General features: G+C 36.2%; 2 protein-coding genes across 4 annotated transcripts in view; one reads left to right on the plus strand and one right to left on the minus strand.

Annotated features, from left to right (window-relative positions):
* Positions 1–239: 239 nt before the first annotated feature.
* Positions 240–17,106, minus strand: ERMARD (ER membrane associated RNA degradation). 3 transcript variants are annotated; one of them, XM_027904203.1, is made up of 18 exons: positions 17,064–17,106; positions 15,615–15,783; positions 14,369–14,508; positions 13,769–13,870; positions 12,306–12,395; positions 11,078–11,175; positions 10,482–10,618; positions 9,037–9,151; positions 8,393–8,495; positions 7,890–7,919; positions 7,306–7,374; positions 6,243–6,413; positions 5,293–5,376; positions 4,800–4,879; positions 4,154–4,282; positions 2,462–2,671; positions 1,396–1,509; positions 240–756 (listed from the first exon to the last, which is right to left on the minus strand). In XM_027904203.1, the coding sequence occupies exons 2-18, from the start codon at positions 15,781–15,783 to the stop codon at positions 597–599; spliced, it is 2,001 nt and encodes a 666-aa protein (XP_027760004.1). In that variant the 5' UTR covers positions 17,064–17,106; the 3' UTR covers positions 240–596. The 3 variants fall into 3 exon arrangements, with proteins under 3 accessions (XP_027760004.1, XP_027760006.1, XP_027760005.1); XM_027904205.1 differs by having other exon boundaries at positions 17,073–17,093; XM_027904204.1 differs by lacking the exon at positions 17,064–17,106 and adding an exon at positions 16,696–16,906 and having other exon boundaries at positions 15,615–15,785.
* Positions 16,525–17,967, plus strand: part of TCTE3 (t-complex-associated-testis-expressed 3) — a 5,990-nt gene continuing 4,547 nt past the window's right edge. Inside the window, exons 1-2 of the mRNA XM_027904198.1 lie at positions 16,525–16,594; positions 16,810–17,258. Of these exons, the coding sequence (XP_027759999.1) occupies positions 16,525–16,594; positions 16,810–17,258 (519 nt within the window). The remainder of the gene's footprint in view (positions 16,595–16,809; positions 17,259–17,967) is intronic.

A 17,967-nucleotide genomic window follows, 5' to 3' on the forward strand; every position in this document is an offset into this window, starting at 1 on the left:
TTAAAAAAAATTACACACCTGTTGTGCAAAAGTTATTCCACCTTGTATTCTTTAAATTCTGGCATATAAACAATTTGTGTTATCAGCTCTACCTCAATGCAAGATCTGACACTGTTTAGAACTAATACCAAGAACGATAGGTGCCAACGAGTGCTATTCTATGCTCATCATTTCCTAACCTGTTGAACAGTGTCTGACATAAATCCAGTGTATTAAAAAGTAAAAAAATACTTTCTGAATTTAAAAATCTCAGATCTTTTATTCACACTCTTTATTTAGCTATTTTTCAGTACAATAGAAAACTACAAAAAAAAAAGCCCCAATGTACATAACACAAAATAAACTTACAGTAGAACTTGCATCATCCTGATTTAGTTCACAGTAAACCTTTTCCAGTGCATTCAGTAAACAATTCATTCTGTGAAAGCTTGATCATCTCCAGTATCAACAGCTACTTTCTAATAAAAAGACTACATTTTGCATCCAAACTTTGACAATGGCTGATGAAGTTTGTCTTTGAATTAGACTTCTCAAATATGAGGACTCCAGAAGTCTTTAGATATTACGATGTCCAAACAGTCTTAAGCCCATTTAATTCATGTAGCTAGATGCATTAACATTAGCTTTCTGTCACTGATTTTTCTTATTTTTATCAAAGCCTTGTTTGTAAGTTCCATGGTTTCATCCCACTTGTTTTTCTCAGGGCTTGTGTATGTTACCAAGTTTTCAGTGTACTGCAACACTAACTTCAAAAACCTATGAGAAATAACACCAAAGAAGAAAAACTCTTCAAAGGATTTAAAAAGAAAAAAAAAAAGAATAAAAAAAAAAAAAAGGAAAGAAAAAAATCTCAATGCCTGATTTAAAGCTGCTAACATCTTCAAATATCCAAATCTCCCTCAAGATGACCAATATATTCAGGCTTGTTCTACTTCTGGAAAAGAACCACTCCCTCACTCTCACAGTAGGATGCAAAGATTTTCAGAACTGCAATTAACACTGCCATAGAAAGAATAGAGTGACAAAAAAGGTGATAGAATTTTCCCAAAATGGCTTCCTTTCTTTTCTCAGTCAAATGTTTCACAGTGTATATGATACTGAACCCGCTATTAATTGACACACAGAGTAAAATCACCAACATCCTAAATACAGCTTTTAGGTACTATTATTTGAGTGTATGATTGTTTCCTATCTATACTAAGGGGCAGTCTAAAAAAAATTAAAAATGTGAATAACTAGACCATATATTTTCAGCTAAGTTATTTTAGTTCTTGAGTGAACATTGTCTGAGGTATAATTATGATTAATGATAGAAAATCTCTACAGGATTTGTATTACAGATCAAAAAGGAATATATACAATTCCTATTTTTATAAAGTAAGTTTAGATACTCACTTTAGATACTGCTGATAATCAAAAGGATTCTTCTTACAAATGGCATGAACATTGACTACTTCCACAGTAATCAATATTAAGATGAGTCGCAACACTGGAGACAAAAATTTAATGCTAGAAATAAAAAAAAAATAAAATAAAATAAACAAAAACCAAATTAAAAATAAATCACTGACATAGAAGAATTCTTCAGACTTCTGCACCCATCTTAAATAGCTGAATATTGCAGAGTGGGGAAAAAAAAAAAAAGGACTATGAAATGTCTTTCAGCAAAAAGCAGTGCAAATCCCAGAACAAGAAATGAAGACTATAAATGATGAAATCTCCAAAAAAGAAAAAAAAATGAAATGCATATAATTAAGATTCCAAAGAAAAAACTCATGGGCACTCATTATTCCATAGAATAAATAAGATTTCAACTGAACTGCAAAATGTATCATCAGTTTCCGTTTAACCTGTTTCTTAAATAATATGGTTAACATTTTTAGGAACATAACCTGGCCAATAATACAAAATTTAGAGTTTTCCCAGTTTTTAAAGCAGATTCATAAAACTCAGGAAAGCACTTATGAATAGGAACAAAAATTATTAAATATTAAACAATCTATGCATAGATATATATTTATATATAAGGATGCTGATTTGGGTATAATTATAAAAAGTAGCAAACTAAAGTAGATAAAGTCTTTAAATCAGTTAAACCTATTGCGTTCAGATAAATTCTGAATGGCATTTATATGTTTAATAAACAGGAAAAGCTAGCATCTATAAAAGAACAGTAACATTTAAATGATATTTAATTTGAAAGCCTGTAATTTACAGCAATGTAATCTAGCAATGCTAAAAATACCCACTAACTTATTCTCCAGTTTGAGATTTTCTTTTTAGTTCAATATTGCTGATTAACAGAAGTCTGGTTTGACACTTAACTCTGAAATGGTTAATGGGAACATATGAACACCGCTGACTTTAACCTTCTAAGACAAACTACTGAAAGCCAGCAACAGCAGCGTGCAGCCACTCTCTCTCAGCCTAACCACAAAGTAAAGGAAAACTATCAGCCAACCTGTTCAACATCCGTAGATAGTTATGCCTCTGACGAGAACGCAGAGTCTTGTTCACCCACTGTGTGTATCTCACCTCAGCGCTGGCAATAACTTGTTTAGACACTTGATGGCACTGCGTGCTTATTTTGCGGAGTATCACCACTATTTCCAGAACAGGTCGTGGAGAGTAAAGGGTGCCAATACGCGTATCACAAAGTTCAGTCAACAGCCTCCAAAACAGGAAGGGATTTTCAATGTCAGTCTTTCATTAGATGGATTTAACATGAGACACATTTCATATTCAGTGCGGTTTGACTCAATGTTTTAACCCAGAAAACCTGGAAACAAACTGCCCTTACCTCATGACTGAAAAAAAGCAAGGATCTGTGTAGCAGGGGTAGTGATTATGTTCTTTATCACTTTACTGACTATAAATGCAAAGCTGCTGGTGATGAATATGTTTCCCATTTCAGATCAAAGAAACAAAACCACAACAAACAAAACTGCCTGCCTGAAATGATATACTGAACACATCAAATCACAGTAGGGTTGTGGTTGAAGCCTCCCACCATAGTTCAACTCATAATGAATTAGCATGCACCATAATAAGACTCACTGAAACAAATGGTATTAATTAGTACTCCCATTAGTGTGTGGTCCTTCTTCTGGGCAAAACAAGCAGCAGACTTAACATTTTGTAAAATGCAGGTGGTGAGACCATTTTTTTAATCAACACCACACCAGATCATGTTTTGTTAAATCACACAAATACATTCCTGCTGTCCTATTCTAATCTACTACACTGATGTGTCACATATCACTTTAAACACTGTTTTTATAAAAGTGTTTCCTAATCTCCCTCATGCTCAAATTACCTCTGAGACAGCAAAACATCAATGACCAAAAGTGATGGAGGCAGAAAACTCCAAAATAAAGTTTATGACTTTAGTAGTTAGGCTTCTTTTTCATAAATGAGAAAAATTGAAGATTGGTGGGCAGGAAAAAGCAGGCCCACATGTTATGTAAGTAAAGCAGCAGGTAAAATCCTCTTGGCACTATCCTGCTCATGCCTAATGGGTTTGATTACGAGTGTTTTGTTCCAACAAATTCATGCAGTCATGGGAATCTGTAGGCTCCCTTCAGAGTGGAAATCAAAAGTCAAATTGTTTTGAACATCATTCCAAGTAGACATAATTGTCCAAGTCTGACACCACATATTACAAGATATCTTCTATTTCTGAATATTGATATTAAAGCATGTAAAAGCCTAATTATTTAGTGGTGTATTACCATTTTGAATGCCACACACAGCTGTGACATCAAGCACATTAAATCAAATTTCTGATGCAATTTTAGCACACAAAACAGATTAAAACCAACCTAATCTAGTCAGTACATAAATATTTAAATTATTTTGCTTTCCCAGCCTGAAAAATAAAGTGGTTATTTTTTCATGTTAATTTCCAAGTAAAATCTCTACTGTAATTCCCAAATCTACAATATCCCCTCTTAATTTTGAAGATGATGCTCAGCTGCAATCCTAAAATTTTCATATTAGATCAGCAGCAACAATAGAAAAGTGCATACAACATTTCAAGCATTGCTCTGAAAACAATAGTTTTTTCAGTTTACTCAGAAGTGAGTAACTTAAGTTTGAGACTTCTTATGTATGTAGAAGCTGACAGCGAGAACCAAGAGGACATCAAACTCACCTCTCTGTTAGGACACTATTGATTGGATCATCTGAACTACAGCAATTCAGAGGCACATATTGCAGCAACTGAGATGTAATTTCAGATATCATCAAAATTAAAGTACTAGCTTCAGTGTTTTCTTCCAAACTTGAAAAAAGAAAACAATTAACATTTGAGATGATAAAACTGTGTAGTACTTATTATTTCTCATCTCTCAGCTCTAAACAAGTACAATTTCCTCCAGTGATATTATTAGTGACTTCCTCCTTTTCAAATAACAAGAGAATGTTACACTCTTTTTCTAACTAGTATCTTATATCAAGTCTTCCACTATTTTGGTTACCAAGTCCTTTTCAAAATAAGGTATTATTTTCTGTTTTACATATGGTGACCTTTTCTTCAGAAACAGAATATGGAGCCACTAACACTTCTGTGTTTCACGTATCTTCTCACTCCCTTCAAATTAGCACACTGTTTATAGTTTTTACAGGACCTGTACTGATGGGCAAAGCACAGATTAGGCTAAAGAGAACAAAGGGGTCATCTCACAACCCCTCTGGCATCTACCATCTTTCTAAGTAAAGGATTTGGGGAGACATTTCACCATCTCAAATCCCATTCTTCATAACTATTTTGAGAACTATCTTATATAGCATATACATACCCTTTAATTGTTTGAACTTGTTCCTCAGGCACTGTTGGCAATTCGGACCATAAGTGAATGCTCCTCATACATTCCAGCACCTCAAAAACATATGAAAAATGTCTTGTAAAGTGTAGCCTTTGACAGACAGGCCAACCTTAGCAATAGCCTAATCCAAGATTCCTGAAGACATGACCAAGCAGTGGTCCTGACATAAGAAAGCATAAGGAAATTAGGAAAACTACAGAACAGCAAACATTCAGGTACAAATAAACCTATTCAGTGATCTAGAAAACAAACACAGTATCAATTGCATCAACAGGAGTGTGCATAGTTATATCTCATTTTAGCAACTGTAATTTCCTTTAATTTTAAAAGATATAGCAAAAAACACTAAAAATATGTAAGATTTTAACTCTTTTTAGGACAATCAAAGCACGAAGAAAACAATTACACTAATTTTAAGGATTCACATTTAAATGACCAAAATGCTTTCACAAATGTGAGTACCTACCTGTTTCTTGAGACGGGAAATTGGATGAAATCGAGATTGGTAGCAACTTGCACAGTTCATCAGTGGTTTTATGACCGTGTGTTCCTGATTTACAAAATCACAGACAACACACAATAATTATACACAGACCCAGACTTAGTCCTCATTTTATGCAAGCCACCTATTGCACTGACATCAGTAAAGACTTCCAAATATGTGAGGGCTGAAAGAAGTAATCAGCACAGTGAGTGGTTAAAGCCTAATTTCACACATTTTACCTATGAAACCTGACAGCAGCTGACAGAAAAGCAACCAGGTATTCTCATAATGCAGCAGCATGCAATACTTCTTGAGAAACTAAAAAGAGCTGCAACTAATGAGCGAAAGATTTATCTCACAGGTTGCTTATGGTATTGAAAGAAGTAATACCAAATATAAACAGGAAACTGGGGAGAGTAAATATAATAATCACTAGTGTTGAGAAACATATTGCTAGACAAAAAGTGTTTACAAATTCACAGTATAAGTATGGATACAAACAACATTAGCAAGCCACCATTATTTACAATGTCTTGGAAAAAGAAAACCTCAATAAATACATACCTCAGTGGGTGTGCTACAGCTGTTATACATATCTTTTGGATAATTCAGCAGATAAAGAGGCTAGGTATCAATACAATGTGACAAAATTAAGTGGAATCACTATAATTTATGGATTAACCACATGAATAAGGACTGGTTAAGCCAACAAATTAGGCACATCAAGAAAGGGTAATCTTTTGGAAAACTTTCTGTACTTATTTCACTACAAAACTAGGCAAAAACATACTTCACAAATTTTTACTTTGATGAATACTTCATTTCCACAAAAAGCAGCTCTCAAGAAAGATTCAGTCAAACTCTCTAAAATCATATTTGGTATCCAAAACAACTGAAAAAAAATCTTCTGAGAACATAATACTGATTCCTACCTTAAGAGAAAACATATTCTCATCTGAGAATCTATAGAGAAGAGTAATTGCAAATGCAACTATCTGATTGGCTACTTCTCTGGGAAATGCTTCTAGATTGATTTCTCCATGGCTTAAACGATCTCTTACACGTGGACCCTCCTGGTGGTTCAAGAAATCCCAAAGAAATTCCTGTGGAAACATACATCAAGTGTACAGAATTGTATTCTATGTGTATTCACACAGAATTGAATATATCCAGTGTACATAATATCCCTGAAAGACAGGTATGTGATCACGTCTATAGGAAAGGGGCTTTCAGATATAAAAAAAAAAAACAACACAAAAACAATGCAAACTATACTTGTAATAAAAAAAAAAAAAAAAAAAAAAAAAAAAAAAAAAAAAAAAAAAAAAAAAAAAAAAAAAAAAAAAAAAAAAAAAAAAAAAAAAAGGTGCAACTCATCCACCTTGGTAGCTTCTGAGGAAATTCAAAACTAACATACATATTCTGATAGCTAACAACAGACTTCCTTCCTTTGTGTCCCAAGCCTTCCACAACCCCACTGCCTCTGGCAATAGGACAGTAACCTCAGATTTCCTCTGCACTCTCAAAAGATCTCTAAATTCAACACCCCTAGTTTTCCTGTTCACTATCTGTTTGGGTAGAAAGGTGCAGAATGTGCTCTGCAGGTTTGAGCTATATTTTTCTGCCATCTGCCCAGATAGTAGAAGATGCGTCCCAGAAGCAATCAGAAGCAAGTTTGAAATTTTCCTTCATGAAGCATCAGTTCTTCTTCTGCTCCATTTCGCTGAACTTCAGAAGTCTAAAGAAAAGTATCTCCAAGACATCTATATTTTAGAAAGAAAGCTAGTCCTATATCCTAACTCAGGATACCTTGTGAAATACTACCTTGCATCATTCCCAATGAAAAAGGCTAACAAGCTTCTGGTTCTAAGATGCTGGATATAAGCTATATGAAATAAATAAATATTAGACATGATCATAAAAAACAAACAAACAAAAGCAACAAGGAAAAAAAATAAAAAGAAAAAAACCACAGAAAACTTTCAAAATACTTGCCATGGCAGGCTCTTCAAGAACTATAGGTAGCTGGTTGACTTCTTCATTATCCAAATGCTTTGCTAGCATCTAAAAAAAAGTAATTTGAATAGAATCTTACTATATTATTGAAAGCCAAATAATCAAAGAAGAAACATCAACTAAAGTAATTAGTTTTCCTAATTTTATGCAATTACCTCTGCCACTCTAGAATCAAGGTCCCTAATTACTACTGACAATCTGAGGTAACTCAAACGACTCGTAAAATTGAGGATTTCTGCTTGCAATATTTATTTGTATTTATTTTGAATAACTGAATCTAGGAAAAATGACAGAATGTTTGTTTCTGTGAAGAATTTCAAGCTAAAAACATTTAGAAGAAAATATTCTACTTATTACAATATGTATTAATTTTGATTTTTTCTGGATGATTCAAAATTTAAAATGTTTACGGTCTATTATTTTTTATTTTGAAAAAAGTTAGAAGTAATGTCTTATCCAACACAAGAAAGTGCATTCTGGACTGTAGTAACAGGAAACATGCACGTGCTTAAATTCTGATATTGATATATATTAAATTTAAAAAAAAATAAAAATCACAGTACCTCATCAAAAGTGGTGTAGAAAGCAGAAGACTAGAACAAAAGACAATTAATATTACTTGATTTTCAAACAAAATCAAATAATTAGACATGTATATCAAACTTCTATTTATTCATTTGCATGATATACCAGAGGTGCACGAATAGCAAAAAAAGGCCCCTTATGAATGAAAAAAGGGACTTTGGGATTTTGAGCTGAGTCTTTTAAAATAAATATATCATGGTCTACTTTCCACCCTAAACTACTGTTTCTGAACACTAACCTTCAACTACTTTTTCAGTTCTTTTTACTGGCGGACATTTAAAAAAAATTAAAGGCATTCATAAATCTCAACTGGAAATTTTTAAATAATTTTCTACAATTGACTGAAATTTTTTGGAGGGTTAATCTGTGAAATTTTGGGGGGGTAAATCTGTAAATGTTTACAGATACCATGCTTCTAGAATAACTATTTTGCAAGTATTGTAAGCACTAAATCATAATTGACTTGAGACAGAAATTTTACCTCAGCTGTTAGCAAACGATTTGGACATTTATTAGTTGTAGTGAAGAGCAATCTAAGTCCAGCTTCCAGCTGAGGAAGTAAGAGAATCACACTGTCAGCATATCTGAAAAATTAACAGAAATGTCCAGGTTTTTTCTCCATTGAGCCATTTCAGACTTACAGTCTCAGGCCAAATGACCTGGACTAAAATTCCCTTGTAATGCACTTTGTAAACAAACGAGTGACTACCTGTGCCAAACATAAACTGACCACTGAATACAAGCTCAGAGGCTAGAATAACTTACAGAAAGGTGAAGCATGGAAGAGAAAAAACAAAAACAAAAACAAAAACTTTTTTTAAAAATTCAAATGTTAATATGCGGAGGTTTATTTCCCTTGCTTTGTAAATCTCTCCTTTGCTGCTACATCTTGAACAGTTCTTTTTAAGGTTCAAAATATAGTTTATAACCTTATTTGGCACAAAACAAAGTGGAAAGTTGAGAAATTTTCTGAGGGATCACTGTAACAATGCATAACAATACATCGTTATGTAACAGACTAAGTAAAAAGCTTTGGAATCCGTGAATGCAGATATATAAATATAGAATATATTATTCTATATAGAATATATTCTATTAAAAAATAATTTAAAAAATTTGACTTACCTGCTTTGCTTGAAAGCTGTTAAAGCAGCAATCCAAAATGGCAACATTGTTTTTAATACAAAACTGGACAGTTCTACAAGCTCTTCAGCTATGGAAAGTGTTTCATTATTAAGATCTAAAAGTTAACAAAAACAACATTGAAAAACTACATATAATCTCTAGTTTACTAATGCATTCTTAATATTTCACTGAAAATAAATTATTGTTTCAACATTTGTAAAGGGAGACTTAAAAGTTATCCAATTTATTTTAATGATGCAAGTTCAACAGTAGCCATATTTAGGATTAGAATTTGAGTATTTAAGATTGCATCTGTGGTGATAATATAAAATTACAGAGTAAAAACAGTTAAAAAGTCATGTTTGCTTTTTATTGAGATTAAAACACTACACAGCAACTGGACCCAGCTTCTGTGGAGTTGTTGTCTACCTACTTCAAATACTTTTAAAAAGTGTAATATAAATGAATCATTTCTATCCAGTCAAAATCAGTACAGTAGTACGAATGTTTGAACATGAGCACATTGTTCCTACTTTATCAATTTTATGTGTTGACATGTAGCATAGTAAATTAACACTTCATACTTCCATGCTACCATGTAATGAAACTCACACTTATGCATTCACATTTTAAATGCCTTATCCAAAAGAAAGCTTAAAATGGTAAGCGGGACTTGATTGCAGTTGGTGTTTTCGCAAAGCAAATCAACAGCTATAGCATTTATACTACAATATTATTGAGATGTTATCAGCTTCATTTGGTTCCCAAAAGCCCTGTCTCAGTTCCATGGACAGATGTTCCACTAGCAAACTGAATATATAGCACAAATTGACCATGACCACCACTGACACCAAGATTTCCCATATGCTGTTGTTGACTTAAAAATTTAAGTAGGAATAAACAAAATAAGGTCTGCAGATAGGGAGATGAGATGGTTTTAATCTGACTTCAAGTGCTTCCCTGAGAAAAGCCTTAGTATACTGAAGATTTGTCACCATCCTTTACTTTGTTTCAACACCATCTTCCCTGTAAGACTCAGGGCACTCCAGCTGGGGACCCTTGCAGCTGCAACCCATTGTTTCTGGAAGAAATTAGGTTTTGTAAAGGCAAACTAAATGACTGTTACATGAAATGAACTCTCATAATAAAAAAAAAATGGAATATACAGTTGAAGTCTTTCAGAAGCAGTCATGCTTCACGTTTCAACATATTACAATTATTTTAGAACACAGTATTTTTTGATTCAATAGCCAACTTAACTGCCTACATATTAAAAAGCTGTCCTACAAGCATGACCGGTTCATCTTATGACAGTATATACAGGTGTCTCAGTTAAGATTTAATCCTGGAACTCTGGAAAATGCATTATTTTCAACAGCGCTTCTGGCAACCAAACAATAGCAAATATAAGATAATAAAAAACTTACTAATATTTAAATACTTGCCTGGAAATACATCAAGCTCCTCTAAGCTAACGAAGACCACATAAGGTCGATGTAGTAAAATGCATTTAGTTTGCAAAAGGTAAGTCTGCAACAACTGACCCAATCCTGCAGTTAAAAAAAGCAGCATAGCACAATATCTAGGGAGAATAACACAATATATTAGAATAGCCTATACAAAGAAATCTTTTATAAAGAATCAACACTTCTGAATTAGGGGCAAAGCATTTTTTTCACTCTTTCAAAGAACACCCAAAGCCAACACTCCCCACATGAGTAGGGGCACTTAATAACTAACTGCATTCACAAGTATGAAAAAAAATTAAAGACTAGAATTAGGAAAAAAGCATCACTGTATTCTCTGTTGGCTGCTGTTGCTTCTCCGTCTACCCCAGTCTTTTGTTCCAAGTTATTCCTCGCTGCCCTGACAGAACTTCCAAAAAAAAGTTAAACTTTCTTGCTTAACTTAACAGTAAAAAAACTACCGAGGCCTTTGGGACTATTTTTTTTTTTTCCCATGAGAGAAGCAAGTTTTACCACTTTTCAAGAACTTGCAAGTCTGACTGGTAAGAAAATGAAATTTTTTTTTGGTAACTTACTTGGCAGGAATTTCTTGTGGGGATGCAAATCCATGCCACAAAACATTACGAAGATTTAGACCATATGGAGATCCAATGAATATCCTCAGTACATTCATCTAATTAATAAACAAAGTAATTACTGCATGAAGAAATCTATTTTTTATTACCTTTCTTACTTTTATTATCTTTCCCCAACAGAAAACTTCAGAAGTTATTGAGAAACTACAATATCTACTGTCAAGATGACTGGCTACAGCTTGTCACAGTAACAGAAACTCACTATTTGCAATTCCCAACCTTCTCTGAAAGGAAATTTTTCAGCTTATTTGTACAGGCTATAGAATAAAATACAGGACAAACAAAACTATTTATTGGACATTCCAAGCAGTTATGACAGGCAAACAAATGACATAAAGTATAGCTCTTACTTCTTGTAGTATAAATCCACATAATTTAATGCAAATTAACATAAAAAGATAGAATTTGCATTCAAAGCTGTATTTCCAGATCACTATCAAACAAAATGGGAAACTTTGGTTTATTTTTTAGTTGTAAGAATTTAAATATTCCATATGCCATCAAAATTCAAATAATCTTTGTAACACTACTAGACTGGCTAACAACACAGGCTTACGCAGTTCACACCTAATGTTTTGTTCTAACAAAGAACATGCTCTTGTAAGACTGTATGTGGAAGATCCACCTACTCTGTTTAGACTAGAGTGTATGTCATCAGAATTTTGTGGGGGTTTTTGTTTGTTTGGGTGGGGTTTTTTTGTTGTTGTTTGTTTGTTTGTTTTCAAATTAGTTTTCTCTATTCTGAAAAATTTTTATATGCTAAATGTTATAAAGCATCTGACTATACTGGTGGTAAGAGGAACACAGCTTATTAGAAACAGCCAATGCAGGATGTGTATTTTCAAGTAGTGCAACTCTGAATGAGGCAGATGAACTCTGCTCATGGCCTGCCAGATAGTGAAATTTTACTTATGTTGGTTTTTCATACAGGAAGGGAAATAAAAACTTACGACCTTGTTTTTAAAACTATTTCTTTTACAATATTAACTTTTTTTTTAAAATCATATACCCCCAGAGTGTAACATGTATAAAACGAAAATAAATCTACAATATATAAAATTTGCAAACTCTTCTTCAGTACAAGCAAAGGCTACACTTGGAAAACTGACATTTGGCAGGAAGAGAACCAGATCAGTATTTATTACTTATTTCAGAAGTAGGCACTTACTACAGCTTGTCCAAAGATGACTGCTAGATGCTCAGATGCAACCAAGTCTCTTAGAAGGAAAGGGCAATCGTTACCCTTAAGTAAATATACCTATTTAAAAAAAAAAAAAAAAAAGCAAAACAGATAACATAAACAATTTAGTATACTTCTTTGTATTTCAAACATAACTTGACTATTTCACCCAGTAACCATTTTCATTATTGTAAAAACACTAATCAAACAAAACACACCAAGTCCTTTAAAAAGCTTTAAGTTCTGTAATTTCATGACAAATTAAAATTTAGGCAACATATCAGAAAGGAATGAATATCCTACTTAATGCTTCCATAGTTAAGCTTTTCACAGTGTCTGTACATGTACTGCTCTTCTCTTCCAAAAAAAAAAAAACCCAAACCACAAAAAACATTAAGCACAACAAGAACATGTAATTAATATAATGGCCAGTCTCTTCGCGAACGAAGAACCGGGGAAGGTCTTTCCACCTTCCAGCCTGCGCATTGGATTTTTTAGGTGAGACACAGTGTGCGCGGAACTGAGCCCACCCTTTAATCCAGAGGTTCATCTCCCGGGGCCAAGCACGCTTGGACGGTGGCAGCGAGGTCCTCAGGATGTAGATGGATTGCCTTACAGGGCTAACGAGCTCCATCTGCCCGGGGAGTGTCCTAACCGGGAATCGAACCCAGATCTCAGCGTTGACAATGCTGTGGTTTAGCCACTGCACCACCAGGGACACTCTACATGTAATTATGGGAATAAACTCTACCATGGACACGATATTTCATTATTACCCTAGAAATCTACAGGGTCTGTCAGTGTTAAAGGGAGGAGACTTGTGGTTTGTCTTCTGATTCAGGCCGTTCCTGAAACTAGGTCTGCCCTTGTTGGGCCATCTCAGCATCTCTGTTTTCAATTGCTATCACGCCTTCAGTTCTTTGTATTCTCCCTGACAGTTTTTTCCAATTTTTGGTAATCTTTTGTTACTTCAAATTTACCAAGCCCCCTTCTTGGGCAGATTTATTTGTGAGTTAGCCGCTTGCTCTTTCTCTGTTATTTCCTTCTCCAGAGCTCCTCACAGATATTTAACACCCAGCTATTTTAACATATCTGGGCCTAATAAAGCCCAGTAGCAAACACTCTTGGGATACCCGTTGCTCCCTTCTCCCTAGGAAAAAAGCTATTTAGAAGGCAATTTTTTCCAACTGCATACCACTCCTCAGAGAAGTTACTACAGCATCAGATCTTTTGTGGAAGGAACTGTACCAGCACAGGTGAAGGAGCTGATGCTTTTCCTAGCAAAACTGGATCCAGAACAGGACCTCTGTGTGACTCAAAATGCACCTGGGCTATTAGTGTACTACTACAGTACAGGCTAATCTCACTTTTTCAATATGCAATTAAATCCAAGAGCTCATTCCAGTCTTATAAAGCCAAATCTGTAATAGACTCCACAGCTTGGCACTTACATCACCCAAGGCTCGTTCCAAGCATGATGTTAGTTTCATTAAGCTGAGAGCAACTTCTGTAGTTTGTGCATATTGTAAAACATCAAATACTTCAAGAAATACCTGTATGATTGGAGAGAGGAAGAATGTTGTGTTAAATATTCAGAAGGAAAAATCAAATTTTCAAAAGCACAGAGAAACCTACATATTCCTTCGTGATAGTTGCTATACAAATGTAGAAAGAAAACTGTGCCAAGGAGATAAAAATATAGACACCTGGGGAGAAATTTCCCTAGAGCACCACTTGATAACTAGTGCCCTACATATATAAAAATTATCCACAATAACTGTATAAGGTAAAGCTTGGTACTAGGCACAGATTATTAGAAAATAAAAATCCTGTGATCTTACGTTAGGACAGGCCCAAAGCAACTCATGTTCTCTAATATAAAATATAATTACAAAGTCAGGGAAACTATAAGCAACCACATAACAGAGACATACAATTAGTTACAAATTCTAAACATTTTGGTTCGTGGATATCTCTTCTTTGTTCTTACATTAAACTTCCACAAAGGGTTCGTGTGCCAAAATACGAATTGTTAACAGAAATTTCTCTACCTCTGTGCAGTTTGTCCAGTGAAACCACGACGCATACTGAATTATGAATTGCTCCTTGGTCAGAGATTTGAAGTGCACATTAACAGATTCACATACAGGTCCTAATGATCGTATGCTTTTGATATAATCCACACTTTGATCTTAAATTGAAAAAGAGAAGGTGATTAGTGTACCAATCTTCCCAAAGGTCCAATATTTTAAAACTCATAAGGAATGAAACCTGCTACAGGTGGTGTACGTATTTAGCACAGAAAATTTTATCCAGACTTTTCTAGCACAACTAATTCACTACAATTAATGTCTAGAACATAGATATTGAAAAGTAAAACTGCAGTGCAGTCCGGTAAGACTGAGCACCTTCTCCAAACAAAACAAAACCAACCAAACAAAATTAGAAAAACCAACAAAGTCTAAACACAAGAAAATGTGGAAGTAAATAGAATCATTACTGATCTGCTTTTGTTGAAATGGGAAGAACCTACTAGAATTTCTACAGAAATTCCACACAATCAAGTTGGAAGATAGAGCAGGCTCAGCAGGATAAGTCAAGTTGCACCACTTACACCCTTTAAAGAATGCAGGTGGATATGGTACGTTACAGAGTGGTATCACTGCTTCTTTTTGGTGGGACACTTTTTATAGGAAAATAAATTCTTGTAATTTACTGAAAGATAGTCTTTGAGGCAGAAATATGTACCCTTTTACCACCTCTGGAAATTAATAACAGAGCTTGCATGATGTAATTTGGCAAACTAAAATTCAGTGAGTTCATCAAGGTGTAAATGCTTTTTTTTTGCTTAAAAAACAACTTTATTCTACATACAGAAAAGAAACCAAATGGTATACTTCTGTACAAGCTAGAGTTGGGGAAACAAAACCAGAAGCAACAGTAGGAATACTGATGGCCCCTGAGTGTTTTAAATTTACTGCAAAAGGAATATAAAAACACAGAAGAAGGACACTACGAGGTTGGAAAGAAGCAGAGTCGAACCCTTACGTTACAGGCACATTAAACTGGGAACCAAGATGAAGGTAAAGCAGCAGCTACAGATTACACAAACCTTAGGAGCCAGCAAAAGCCAAATAAAAAAGCTCTTTCTAGATATTAACTGTACATACTCTAAATCAGCAGAAAAGCTAATACTGTACTGTAACAAAATGTAACTAAGCTACAATTGCTATCATGTACTGAAATTCTGCATCAGTCTTAAATGTATCATTACTACTACAGCAGATAAACACCAACCTGATTCAAGGTAACACACGTGCTCTGTAACAGCTTGCCAACATATTTCACCGTTTCCAGATAAAATATTGTTAATATCATACGTATCTTTCTTCTCAAACCCAAGTTTGCAAATTGCATAATGCACAGGCTGAGAAAGACAAGTAGTGACCGAGTCTGACAACGCCATCTAGAACAAACACAAAAAAAAGAATCCTTGTATCAAGAAAGCACATGAGACAAAGAAAATTATTAAAACATACCCATCGGCACAGAGAGACAATAGCAGGGCATCTGTAAACAAGCCGTTAAGGTTTGCAATACAAGTTTAATCTATCCATATGATGAAAGGAACTCTCGACCAGAACCAACCTGGGAAAACTGAGGGGAAGAACTGCTCTATTTTCATAGTGCCAGGATACTGTATTTCAGAGTGGCTATATCTACTGAACTGATGACAAGACACATTGAAGCAAAAGATACCAGTTTATATATAAATGTTCTGTCTAATCTCTGAGCTTGCAGAGAAACTGATGCTACTTCAAGCACAACCAAGAGCTCCAGTCCTTACAACTAGCAAAATCCTTGGAGGCGGGGAGGGGAGGAACACGTGAATTCTGTAGCAATGTTAGTACGCTCTAAGCATTAATGTTATTTCCACATTAATCTAAACAGAAAGACAGACTGATTCAGAAGCACATATTTCAACTGAAAAATTTGCAAGAACTGCCCATGCTAAGAATGAAGAAAATGCTTCTTAGTAAAAAAAACCAAACCAAAAAGTCATGCTTCCTCAATAATGAAACAGACAAGAAACTGTCTGAAAATGAAGTACTACAACAAATAAAAAATATTCCATTAAATTAAAAAGATTTTTTCCTCTTTAATTAGGTGGCAGAATAGATCTTCACAGTACATAATTTCTGCATTTATGGCTTCAAGGAGAGATATTTATATGGGTATTGGCACTGAGCAAGGGCACCAGTTCCTATCGGGAACCCGTATTAGCTGCCACCAGGAGTACCTCTCTTCTATTAAAAAGAAATTAAAAATAAATAATCTAAAACGCCCATAAAATATCATTCAGACCTTCACCTTAATTTGTCTTTTCCTCTCCCCTCCGTTTCACTGTCAGGGACAGGAGGCCAGAGCAAATCCTGCAATAACGCAGCCACCCTTTATTATTATTATTATTACTATTATTTATCTAAAACAGGCCGGGCACGGACCAGGGCTGGGATCTTTTCAGGGAGAGCTCACCAAGCCCCACGTTTCCACTGGCAGAAGCCGGGCAAAGCTGCCCCCTCCCCTCCCCACCGCACCGCACTGCCCTCGGGCCGCAGCACCGTCCCAGGCCCAGAAGGGCCCGTCGGCAGCCCCGAGGGCGGCGGCCGCGGCGGCCGCGGCGGCCACCCCGGCCCCGAGGCCCCGGCCCCTCCGCCGGAGCCGCCCCCGCCATGGCGCCGGTACCTCCGGTACCGCCGTTACCGCCGGCTCCGCCCGCGCTGCGTCACGGCCGGGCCGCGCGGGAAGGGCCCCGGGGCCGCTCCGTGCCCGGCTCCTGGCGCGGCGGAGGAAGCCAGGGATAAGCGCTCCGAGGGGACGAAGGCCGCCGCCCCCACGGAGGGAGGAAAGCGGCGCCAGGGCTTGGCCGATAAAGACACAGTGAGCATTCGGCAGGGCCAGAGGAAGAGCAGGGGGTTCAGCTGCGGGGGTTGGCGGCCCCCCGGGCAGGGAGCGGTGCGAGGGCAGCGGGCTCGGTGTGATGCCCGACTGAGGCGGGGGCGCCGGTCCGGGCCTGCAGAGCTTCAGCTGGGAGGGGAGCCTGGGGCTTGGTGTCCTTAGGAGGGGCGGTATCGTACGTGGGAGAACGTGGGGCTCGGTGTGAGGTTAAAAGTTGTCTGTGATCTTGTGAAAATCTGTATCAGGAACCCAGTTCGCGCTTGATTGGCGTCCGGCTTGGGATAGGTCATCCCCCTTCTGCTTGGCCACGTGTCATGTTCACACCTGCCGTGCAGCTGGTGTCGTGGCTGAGGCACTGGGAGGCTGAGCTGTTGTGAAGGTAAAGAGAAGAAAAGTATGGTCCTCCCTTTGGTGATGCAGTCTTTCCAGCTTGAGAGCACAACCTCTGAGTTAGAGCAGCACCCCTTTTGAAAAAATAAACAAGAACTACTTGTTTAACAGCTTTTTTTTTTTTTTTAACAGGCTTATTAACAAACAACATGTCCTTCAAATTGCAAAAGCTTTATTCTCTCAGCATACTTACTTCCACATGTCCAAGGTTAAGCCAATGCAGTAATAGTCCAGTAACATAAGAACAGGCTTTTGTTGGTCAAGTTGTCAAAAGTAAAGTCAGTTCTTGAATTTTAGAGAG

This window comes from Empidonax traillii, unplaced genomic scaffold (genome assembly GCF_003031625.1).
Source record: "Empidonax traillii isolate 1590-97213 ecotype Southwest subspecies unplaced genomic scaffold, ASM303162v1 scaffold1020:size208104, whole genome shotgun sequence".
Classification (NCBI taxonomy): Eukaryota; Metazoa; Chordata; class Aves; order Passeriformes; family Tyrannidae; genus Empidonax; species Empidonax traillii.